The following is a 12726-nucleotide window of genomic DNA, read 5'->3' on the forward strand; positions in this document are numbered from 1 at the left end:
TGTGACACCAAACTCCAAAAATGGGCTGGACAAAATTATTGGCACCCTTAGCTTAATATTTGGTTGCACACCCTTTGGAAAAAATAACTGAAATCAGTGGCTTCCTATAACTATCAATAAGCATCTTACACCTCTCAGCCGGAGTGTTGGACCACTCTTCCTTTGCAAACTGCTCCAGGTCTCTCTTATTGGAAGGGTGCCTTTTCCCAACAGCAATTTTAAGATCTCTCCTCAGGTGTTCAATGGGATTTAGATCTAGACTCATTGCTGCCACTTCAGAACTCTCCAGGGCTTTGTTGCCATCCATTTCTGGGGGCTTTTTGATGTATGTTTGGGGTCATTGTCCTGCTGGAAGACCCAAGATCTCGGACGCAAACCCAGCTTTATGACGCTGGGCTGTACAGTGCGACCCAAAATCCGTTGGTAATTCTCAGATTTCATGATGCCATGCACACATTCAAGGCACCCAGTGCCAGAGGCAGCAAAACAACCCCAAAACATCATTGAACCTCCACCATATTTCACTGTAGGTACTGTGTTCTTTTCTTTGTAGGCCTCATTCCGTTTTCGGTAAACAGTAGAATGATGTGCTTTACCAAAAAGCTCTCTCTTGGTCTCATCTGTCCACAAGATATTTTCCCAGAAGGATTTTGGCTTACTCAAGTTCATTTTGGCAAAATGTAGTCTTTCTTTTTTATGTCTCTGTGTCAGCAGTGGGGTCCTCCTGGGTCTCCTGCCATAGTGTTTCATTTCATTTAAATGTCGAAAGATAGTTCGCGCTGACACTGATGCTCCCTGAGCCTGCAGGACAGCTTGAATATCTTTGGAACTTGTTTGGGGGTGCTTATCCACCATCCGGACTATCCTGCGTTGACACCTTTCATCAATGTTTCTCTTCTGTCCACGCCCAGGGAGATTAGCTACAGTGTCATGGGTTGCAAGCTTCTTGATAATGTTGCGCACTGTGGACAAAGGCAAATCTAGATCTCTGGAGATGGACTTGTAACCTTGAGATTGTTCATATTTTTCCACAATTTTGGTTCTCAAGTCCTCAAACCGTTATCTTCTCCTCTTTCTGTTGGCCATGCTTAATGTGGCACACACAGACACACAATGCAAAGACTAAGTGAACTTCTCTCCTTTTTATCTGCTTTCAGGTGTGACTTTTATATTGCCCACATCTGTTACTTGCCCCAGGTGAGTTTAAAGGAGCATCACATGCTTGAAACAATCTTATTTTTCCACAATTTTGAAAGGGTGCCAATAATTTTGTCCAGACAATTTTTGGAGTTTGGTGTGACATTATGTCCAAATTGCTTTTTTTCCTCCCTTTTTTGGTTTGGTTCCAATACACACAAAGGGAATAAACGTGTGTATAGCAAAACATGTGTTACTGCAATCCTTTTCTGTGAGAAATACTTCATTTTCTAGAAAAATTTCAGGGGTGCCAACATTTACGTCCGTGACTGTATATTGTTTCCATAGAGAGACCTTTGGTGATATACAGTGTTTACTGTGTGGTGCATTTTGACACTTAGTGCTGTCCTGTTACCATGTTTTTAGTGGCTTCTTTAGAATATAGAGACTTGGTTATGTTCACACTGAAACTTGATCTGGTCATAATTCATTATTTTTAGCGGGTTAAACTTTTTTGTTTAATTTTTAATTTGGAAAGTCAAGTTTTAAGCAAGATGATTCTTTGATACTCCTGCTTTGGCCTCTGCTGGGTCTATGCATGTCATAGCATTGGTTGCACGTGTACTGTGAATTGCCAACTATTTGGCCCATCTCTTTCATCTGAGTGCAGTTGCACCCACTTTAATTATAGGTATGCTAATGTCGTGTTGGGATATGCTCTGGCTCTCTTACAAACAGACTCTCTGCAGCGACAGCATTAATAATCCTCCAGGTAGGAAAGCGTAGAAAGATTTCACCAGATGTGATGGGATTCTTAGAAATTTGCTGTTTAAAAGGAAGAGATCAAAATGACTAAAAATACTACATTCATTTATCTTCACCAACAGAGATGTCCTTCCCTTCACCTTGAAGTTGCCTCACGCCATAGCCACAGCCAAGTCAGATGCTGAACTTGAAGATATTTCTCAGTTGGGGATTGGTGAGTAAATTTATTGCTAATTGTGCCTGATTCCAAGACCTTGTGTTGCAAGATAAACAAATGGTTAAATACCACTATTTCATGTCCAATGTCTCTTATTTCGCTTCTATCCCCCCATTTTATGTCCACCCCCTAATTCACATTCTCCCACATTTCATGTCCACCCCCCCATTTCAATCTCTAATTATGTGTCCACCCTCCACTTTGTGTCCACCCACATTTCATGTCAACCCATCATGTCAACCCACCCATTTCACTTTCCCCCCCAGTTAATTTCTATATGCAATTTCACTTCTATCCCCCCATTTCATGTCCACACCCCCATTTCATATCCCCCTCCCCATTTCATTTTTATCCCCAATTTCACTTCTATCCCCTATTTCATATATCCTCCATTTCATGTCCACAATCTCATTTCACATGCTTCCCATTTCTTGCCTAATGGAACCAGAGTCAGGAGACCCCAGTTTTCTTAGATGGGAGTCCCAGAAGTGGCATATATGTTAAGACTTTGAGCCATAAAATTTAATAAAGAAAAATAACTAAAACAATGCACTATTAGGGACAGTCAAGCTTTTTTCACACTGTGCGGCAGGAAGTAGGCTGCGTATTCTCCGATGAGCATACACACAGGGCTTCCCCTGCTGCAGCCCTGTGTGTGCAGTGAGGTTTGGAGGCAGGGCCGTGCGTCACAGTCCCTGTCTCCAAACCTTACTGCACGCACAGGGCTGTCGTCAGGTAGCTCATTAAAAATGTATCAACTTTATTCCAAAAATTTATTAAAAGACCAAATCAGCATATACAGTTGGAACATACAAGATGCATCCAATCTACATGTTTCAGGTGCACCTGAAACATGTAGGTTGGATTAATTTTGTATGCGCCTACTGTCTATGCTGTTTTGGACTTTTAATACATTTTGGAATAAAGTTTATACATTTTTAATGAGTTTCCTTGCTGGATCATCACTTTTTAATTGTGTATCTGGAGTTTGGGTGGAGACTGCATCCTGAATAGAGGAGATTCACGGAAGAACTAGGTGAGCTGATTTCATTCCTTCCTTTCTACTACACTGTCACCAGGTCACCCTGTGTTAATGCTCGACTGAGAATATGCAGCGTTTTTCCCGCTGAGCAGCAGATTTTGCACAGCATGCAATACCCTGGGACTTAATACGTGGAACTTAAATTTGAACATCATAGAGGCTCCTTACTGATTTCAGCAGTAGATATATGAATTGTCTCACCAGATTCTGAGCATTAGAATACAATGAATAAATCTTTTGCTTACCATTCTCATACATTTGCTCTCTATTAACCTAATGGCCAGTAAATAGCAAAAAAATATATATTTATATCAAACTTAAATATTCACTCCTATCTATGTAATTGTATTACCGGTATTATTGTAATATGATATAATGCTGAAGCTGGAAAAAAAAAGAATTGTTTATTTTAACTGGAAAATAAAATTTTGAAAATAAAAAAAATCTATATATATATATATATATATATTCAATCCATAACATACAACATGTTTATAAATATAGTTTACACCATGCTTCACTAAATTATAGTACTTTTACTATACTGTTACGAGGAACAACGTGGTACAAGTATCCAGTATCAGCCTTATAAATATGGCTGCTACCTCCCTGTGCCATTTCATTACCCTCCTTGATCCATCATCACCTTCATCTTCCCCTGTGCCACTTCATTCCCCCCTGATCACCACCTTTTCCATTGCATCCTCCTCCCTTTATTCCATATCACCCCCTTGATCCCACCTGTGCTATATAACCTCCCCTGATCACCCCTGTACCATTCCATTCCCCATTGATTTCCCCTTTTGTCACTTCACTACTCCCTCCCATCAACCCCTGTGCCATTTTATCCCCCCCCCCCTCCTTGATCACCCCCTGTTCCATTACAGCTTCATGTCAAGTTTTGTGCAACCTTATTGGTTTCATGGTACAGTGCCATACATAGTAGTGTGGCTATGCCTGGTACTGCAGGATTCTAAAATAGGACTGTGAGTAGCTTGTCAATGAGTGCTAGTTGTGTGTTTGAATATAAATATATCAATAAATATATCACTTCGACCTTGGTTGGCTAAGTTTGACCCCATGACGTAGATTTATCAAATCTAGTACAAATGAAAAGTTGCCACCAAATTTACATTTTTGGTCTACTCTCTTTTGTGCTAGATTACCCCCATGTGTTAGGGAAATCTTCCCCCACGGCTTTCAGTTAATATACTTGCAAGTGGATTAGCTTTTGGCTCTTGCCATATTGAAGCTAACTTTAGAAACTTACAAAAAACAGATTTTCTGTCAACCTACTTGGCCCGCGTGTGATAAACATTTGAGCGCCCTCGTCCTTCGTGCTCTTCTAGATCAGTCTTGGGCCTCCTGCAAGTAGGCCAGACATATGGAAGCTTTCCTAGCAGAGTTTCCTGTTACTCATTGTCCTAATCTTTAAAAGCACAGAGCAAGTCATTTTTCTGACCACGGACTATGCTGAATTCCAAGTTTTGCAATCCACACGCATACAGCTGTGTGTTTACAGGCACAGGGAGAAGCTGAGCAGCTGATGCTCTGATGTCTTAAGTGGCTGGAGAAAGGGGGGGTGCTTTCGGCTTTTTCTTCGGCCCCTTCCTCAGAAGACTTTTTTCTGTTCCCTGCGAGAACAATACACATGTCCTGAAATGTTACCCAACAAAAGCTGTGCTTGAGCTCGGTCATGTATATGTATGCATTACAGCTATAATATTAATTCCTATTCCATCAGTTATGTGTTTTATTTAATGTTGATCTGATCATTGATCAACTGCTTGTGCTCATTGATCTGATTAATGATCAACTGCTTGTGCCTCAATCCCTCAGACTCAACAACAGCATCCATAGTTTCAAACGTGGCCTAAAAACACATCTCTTCAGACAGGCCTATAACAGTCTCTAATTGGCCCCAACATATCCTCAATATATCCCCAACATATCCTCAACATATCCTCAACATATCCCCAACATATCCCCAACATATCCCCAACATATCCCCAACACATCCCCAACACATCCCCAACACATCCCCAACACATCCCCAACACATCCCCAACACATCCCCAACACATCCCCAACACATCCCCAACACATCCCCAACACATCCCCAACACATCCCCAACACATCCCCAACATATCCCCAACATATCCCCAACACATCCCCAACACATCCCCAACATATCCCCACACCTCTTGTTTGAATAGTTATTGTGTAATTTTGTGTCTGATACTTGTCTTTGTTTGTACCCCATAATTGTAAGTGCTGCGGAATCTGTAGGCGCTATATAAATAAATAAATACAAGGGTGTTATGGCCCCATATATCCTCCACTTTGTATAGAGTCATACCCTGCAGATGTTGCATTCTTCACCACACTATGTATTTGAGAGGTATTCTCCTCTAGAAGCATTGCTGATGTGGTGTCGTATGGATGCACCAACTGGCGGCACATAGATGGGTATTTATCAAATGGGAACTTGCTTTTTTGTTCACTTTAGACAAAAAAAGTTTGGGGGAAAGTGGTGGCCGTGTGCCAAATTTAGCAAATAGCGCAAGGACATTGATGAATAACCGCTGAACTGCTCTGATTAAATTTCACAGAGCAGTGGCGGGCCATGCGACAGTTGTATTAAAAGTCTCACAGACCTTAATAAAATTGTCGCATAGAGCGATATAAAGCAGGGTTGAATTGCCCTGTGATTTCTTCTTAATCTGGTACATGCGACTTTTCACCCAAAAAAAGTTGCACGTTATAAATTAGTGACCACTGCACAAAATTATCTAAATCAGATCACTTCATGGTAATAAAAATTAAACAGTCTACATGAAATGTCGCAGGAAAAGTCACAGGACCAGCCTGCGACTTTTCCAGCAACAAATTTAGACGAAAAAAGCTGTCTAAATTGCTTGATAAATTCCCCTTATAGGGTGGATAAGGCTTTGCACCAATGGTCTCCAAACTGTGGACCATTAGATGTTGCAAAATTGCCAACGGCTGTCCGGGCATGCTGGGAGTTGCAATTTTGCAACATCTAATGGTCCACAGATTAAAGACTACTACCTTACACCGTGTACTATACTAGATAGCGATTCTATACTAGATAGCGGTTCTATACTAGATAGCGGTTCTATACTAGATAGCAAAAAGCTGATATTCTATATATGAATATTTTCTAAGATAAATTCTGTTTTTTTGATTTGGACCCAATCCCTGTTGATTCCAGCTTCCATATAACCCAAATGTGGTGTGAAGGAATTTGGGTGTCTTAAGGCCTTGTGCACATCATGTTGAAAGTAACAGCAGAAAAAGACAGGATGCAATAAGTATTCTCGTTCTATTGCATCCTTTTGTCACTGCCATACAGGATCCATCCATAGGGATTGGGATCGCGCGGGATACAACAAATAACCTACTGGCAGTAATGAGGTTGTTGCGGGCTGGGAGAGGGAAGTCACAAAACATACAGCGGATCCCACAAAATCCTGTGCAGTCCCGCCACATTGGGCTGATGAAATGGCACAATGGAGCAATGAAATGGCACAAGGGACGGGGGGGGGGGTGATGCAATTGCTCTGAGGGGTAATGAAATGGCAGAAGGGGCGGGGGGGGGGGGTGAATGAAATGGCACAAAGGAGTACTGAAATGGCACAAGGGATGATGAAAGGGCAAGGTGGTGATAAAAGGGCAAAGGGGACACCATCTCTAACAGCTGTCACAAAATGTTTGCAGGAGTTGGCGGGATTGCAGATACATGTTACAGAAGTGGAGGACACACCTTACAGGAGCAGGCGGTAATGGTCAGAAATCCAGCAGGAGTGGGATTAAAAAAACTGTTCTGTTTAGGGCTCTAGATCCATCTGGATACTGTTCTTAAAAAAGGGGAGAAAGAAGGAATCTGCATTACTTTGGTGCCCTTTTACATTTTGTTTAAATGGTAAGTTTGCCTAACAAAATAGCAGGACCATTCAGTTGGTGGCAAAAAATTTGGTTCCCATCCCCTTCATCCAACCATACACCCTCCCTTCAATTCCTTGGTTGAACTTGATGGACGTATGTCTTTTTGCAACCATACTAACTATGTAACGTATTTAAAGGGGTACTCCAGTGGAAAACATTTTATTTTTTTAAATCAACTGGTGCCAGAAAATTAAACAGATTTTTAAATTACTTCTATTAAAAAATTACCCTTCCAGTACTTTTTAGCAGCTGTATGCTACAGAGGAAATTCTTTTCTTTTTGAATTTCTTTTTTGTCATGTCCACAGTGCTCTGTGCTGACACCTGATGCCCGTATCAGGAACTGTCCAGAGCAGGAGAAAATCCCCAAAGCAAACCTCTCCTGCTCTGGACAGTTCCTGACATGGACAGAGGTGTCAGCAGAGAGCACTGTGGACAAGACAAAATGAGATTCAAAAAGAAAAGAATTTCCTCTGTAGCATACAGCTGCTAAAAAGTACTGGAAGGGTAAAGCTTAGTGGAAAAAAAACAAGGAAACGTCCCATGTCAGTAGTGCAACAATGATTTTCATAGTAGGTAGGATGTGTTACATAGGGGAAGGCTTTGGGGCACCATGTCACATCACTTCACAGCTATAAAATAAAGAGAATACAGCGCTCCATAGTGTATTAAAAGAAGTACCTGTGGAGTGATAGTATACACACAGATAGCAGCTCACCTGGAAAAGTTGTGTAGCCACATACACAACAATGGTGAGCGCATGGTAAGAGGTGTCCGCAGCCAGCATGATGCCTGATGAAGCTGCTGTAGCAGTGAAACGCGTTGCATGTTGGGAGAATAAACCACCTCCGTTTTTAACTCACCTGTCGATGTCTTGTGTCCTGCGCCTTTTGAAGCCTGCACCCACACTCAAGCCTTCTCCATTATATCACTTCACAGGCCTATAAACATTTTATAGCAAAGGTCTATTCATAGGACTAAATAAATGTAAAGGCGTGTTTCAGGTTCAAGAGCGTTGGAAAAAAAATCACATGATGAGGCAATCAATATAAGCATAGAAAAATTGACTTGTTCTAAATAAAAATAAAAACATAGTAAAATAAAAAATATGACCATAGCGTATTTAAAACAGCGCAATAAGGAGAGAAACCAAAGTAAAAAACATGATTTATCAAACTACTGTATACTAGGTCATTTATCATAAATCGTACCTCATATGCATGCACGGCACTGTCATATAAATGTGAAGTCTGTGCCCCACCGATCAGTTCTTGTTAGGTCAGGTCCACACAAAACTTTGTTTGGTGTTTTTGTCCAGAAAAAAACACCCCAAAAAATGCCACCGTTTGTCCCCTGATTTTTTTTTTTTCATTACAAGTCATGTGATTCATTATGTGACTCAAAGATTATGATTGTAGAACTGGGAGGGCTCCAAAAAACATGCCACACATGCCATTTGTTTCTGGCGTTTTTCTTTCCCACCCATAGAAGTCTGTGGGAGGAAAAACATCACAATGTCTTGAAAGAAACGTCATATCTAAAGCATGCCACAATTTTATAAACCGAGCCCTGAGCATAAGGGTGCGTTCACACGGAGTAAATGAAGAGTAATTCACGCTGAAAAATTTACAGGCGGAATTTTTGTGAGAAATTCTCAAGCAATTTGCACGGAATTGCACGCGGACATGGGGAAGTAAGAAGTGAAGGTTTTTTCAGCCATTTCCGTGCAAATTCCGCGCAAATTCCGCGCAGATTGCCCGCAGATTGCCCGCGAATTCCGTGCGAAAACTATGTCGGGCGGAATTTTTTTTTTACCATTGACTTCAATTGATTTCTGCTAGCAGATTCCGCTTGAAGAATGAACATGTTCTTTCTTCAAGCGGAACGGAATTCAGCGTCGGAATTCTGCCAGCAGAATTTCCGCAGTGTGAACAGGCCAGTAGAAATAACATTAAAGTCAATGGGCAGAGAAGATGTGCATTAATTTGTAGCGGAGAATTCAAGAGGAATTACTCGAGTAAATTCCTCTAGAGTTACTCCGTGTGAACGCACCCTAAGAATGCCACTAAAGAGAAAAAAATGCCCCAAAACACAGCATGTAGATCTGGTGTTTCATATTTTCCTATGATTTCCAGCTTACACCTGGCTGCAGTGTTTGTGGCTCAAAAAAAGGCCATGCAGAGACTATGGTGATTTTATTTTATTTATTTGGGGTGGGGGGTGTCCTGTATACAAGTAATGCACCGCAGAACAAAGCACACATCCAAACACCTCCTCACCGGTCTCATGTCTCATACTATAGATTCCTGGGTCACTTCCTCCTGAATTGGTTTTTCCACTCGGACATTTGTTTCTTCTAGTTCGTTTTTGGTGTTAATACATACATAGAGCTTAGTGGGAAAAACAAGGGTATTTCCCATGTTGGTTGGTATAAACTTGTTTTTCTTCGGATTTTTTGCAACAATGATTTTCAGAGAAATAGCCTTAGGGGCACAATGTCACATCACTTCACATTCCTTCCAACATTGTATAGCAAAGGTCTATTCATAAGACTAAATAAATCTAAAGGCGTGTTTCAGGTTCCAGGGCATTACAAAAAAACTATAGTACATAATGAGACAATCAATATTAGCATAGAAAAAGTAACTTGTTCTAAATAATAATACATAGTAAAATAAAAAAAAACTGTGTATTTACAACACAAGCACTATTAAGAGAGAAGCCAAAGTAAAAAAAAATGTGATTGATCAAACTGTTGTATACTATTATCAAATGAAATCATACCTCATATGCATACATGATAATGTGGTATAAGTGTGCAGTTCGTGCCCCACCAATCAGTTACCATTAGGCCAGAAACATTCGTTTGCTGTTTTTTTGGGCCAGTTTTTGTGGCATTTTGTTTTTTTTCATTGCAAGTCATGAGATTCATTATTTCTTTTGTAGAATTGGGGTAAATGGGGGTATATTGGATAACATATTGATTTATATATGCACACTCATTTCACAGTACTGTGCATGTGTATAAGGGACAATTAATGACAAATTACCTATTGATGACAAATAACCTAGTATACAGCGGTGTGATTAATCCAGTTTTTATTTTGTTTCCTTTCTTAATTGCGCTGTTGTAATTTCACTATTGTCTTGTATAACTGTCTGGTATCTTCTTGTTGTATCACTCTTGTTGTAGGACTGTCTTGTGGTATCTTCTTGTGGTATCATCGTCTTGTGGTATCACAGTCTTGTGGTATCACTGTCTTGTTGTATCTTCTTGTCTTATCACAGGGAACAACCAGGGGACAGGGAGAGTGAGCCCTAAACTGACCCTAAAACTGCTCTCCCGGCCTACTTGCCCATCCACCCTAACCGGTGGATCGACAAGTGCAGGGGCCTAATAAAAACACATACTAATAAATAGTCGGTCACAAACCAGAAACATAACAGGAACATAGAACTCAATAGTATAAGTTCAGAGCACACAGATCAGTGAGCAGCACAGGAGACACTATGGATCAGCAGTCATGAACAGAGGACACTATAGATCAGTGGACATGAACAGAGGACTCAGTGGTCGTGAATAGAGGACACTATAGATCAGCGGATATGAACAGAGGACTCAGTGGTCGTGAACAGAGGACACTATATAGTGTAGATCAGTATTCATGTACAGAACTCGAGAGATCTGAATAAAAAACTAATAAACATATAGAGTTCAAAACACCAGACAGGAAAACGGATAAGTCAACAGACTTTGGGAACAGACAACAATATAGCATAATCCCCCAGAACATCCAGTAGACACAAGGTCCCCATGGACCAGAAACAGGGATCTATCGCTAATCAGGAATATTCGCATTCCCTATGCAAAACCTCCAGTAGACACGAAGTCCCCATGGACAGGTAATAGGGATGCCTAGATACACAGGATATATTTATAGAACACTGTTCACACTGAACACAAGACTGGAATAATCGCAAACCCTTCAGAACACCTCCCTCAGAACGCAAGGAGTCCCATATGGAGGTAACAGGGATGCCCAGAATATATTTATAGAACACTGTTCACACTGATTACACAAACTGGATGCTCCACTCCACTATAGGAGTAGCCATTAATAATTAATCCAAATACACTACTGGCCAGCGGCACACTCCACCGTGTGCTCAGGATGCCGGCCCAGTAGGAAAAGAGAAATATGAAACACAGAACTTCCTATAAACGGATACAAGAGAAAACAGTGTGAACAGACACATAGCAGAAAGGATATACAAATCCTAAAACCGACTAAACAAACACAGCTTAAAATCCACTAAGAGCATGCCACCTAACATGGTTAAAACCAGAAAATACAAAGTGCATGCTAAAACAGAGATAGTAGATTAAAAGCTCAAACAAAGGGGGATATTTATCAAAGTTGTCTATGCCCCGCATCAATATAGACCCAACTACAGAGTGTTTGGCTGGTCTATTGTGCGCCTAATTTATCAAATGGCGCACAGCTCATGATAAATTCTGTGCACAGACTTCATGAACTATGCTTTAGTCTATATTTAAACCTGCTCCAACATGGTCTGACATTTCGGCGTACTTTCAGCCGATGCGACTTGTCGCTGAAAAGTCGCTTTTGATAAATTCAATTTTTCAATGCATTTCAGTCTAAAATAGACTAGCATGCATCATGTTCTAAAAATCCTCTAGAGCAAAAGTCGCAGAAAAGTCGCACATATTTACACTGCGACAGGAAAAACCAGTCTAAATCCTTTGATAAATATCCCCCAGAGTGTTTCACCCAGCCTCCATTAGCAGGATAGCCAGCATGTTAGCAGCTAGACATCAGGCAGTCCATCAGTAAATTAAGTGAGGATGTAATGAAGTCAATAACCAGCACTGAGGTTAGGCTGGGCTGGCTATAAATAGACACGCCCTAAAGGCTATTGGCTAACAGAGGCTGAGGCTGAAAAGGCCAGAGACATTAACTATTCCCTGACCAGGAAACATAAAACTGTTCACACACAGCAATCCAATAGCTGTGTCTGAAGACAGACCAGGACAGACATGACAACTGTCTTGTATCATCTTGTTGTATCACTGTCTTTTTGTATCACTGTCTTTTTGTATCACTGTCTTTTTGTATCACTGTCTTGTGGTATCACTGTCTTGTGGTATCACTGTCTTGTGGTATCACTGTCTTGTGGTATCACTGTCTTGTGGTATCACTGCCTTGATGTATCTTCTTGTGGTATCACTGTCTTGTTGTGTAACTGTAGTGTATCACTGTCTTGTTGTATCTTCTTGTTGTATCACTGTCTTGTTGTATCTTCTTGTTGTATCACTGTCTTGTTGTATCTTCTTGTTGTATCACTGTCTTGTTGTATCTTCTTGTTGTATCACTGTCTTGTTGTATCTTCTTGTTGTATCACTGTCTTGTTGTATCTTCTTGTTGTATCACTGTCTTGTTGTATCTTCTTGTTGTATCACTGTCTTGTTGTATAACTGTAGTGTATCATCTTGTTGTATCACTGTCTTGTTGTATCTTCTTGTAGTATCACTGTCTTGTTGTATCTTCTTGTAGTATCACTGTCTTGTTGTATT

At 40.7% G+C, this 12726-nt stretch overlaps 1 protein-coding gene across 3 annotated transcripts in view; it reads left to right on the plus strand.

The window, feature by feature from the left end:
* Positions 1-12726, plus strand: part of RIN2 (Ras and Rab interactor 2) — a 181241-nt gene that overhangs the window by 146909 nt on the left and 21606 nt on the right. For all 3 annotated transcript variants that reach the window (XM_056567631.1, XM_056567632.1, XM_056567633.1), the window contains one exon: positions 2025-2116. In XM_056567631.1, coding sequence (XP_056423606.1) covers positions 2025-2116 — 92 coding nt within the window. The remainder of the gene's footprint in view (positions 1-2024; positions 2117-12726) is intronic.

This window comes from Hyla sarda, chromosome 3, assembly GCF_029499605.1.
Source record: "Hyla sarda isolate aHylSar1 chromosome 3, aHylSar1.hap1, whole genome shotgun sequence".
Classification (NCBI taxonomy): domain Eukaryota; kingdom Metazoa; phylum Chordata; class Amphibia; order Anura; family Hylidae; genus Hyla; species Hyla sarda.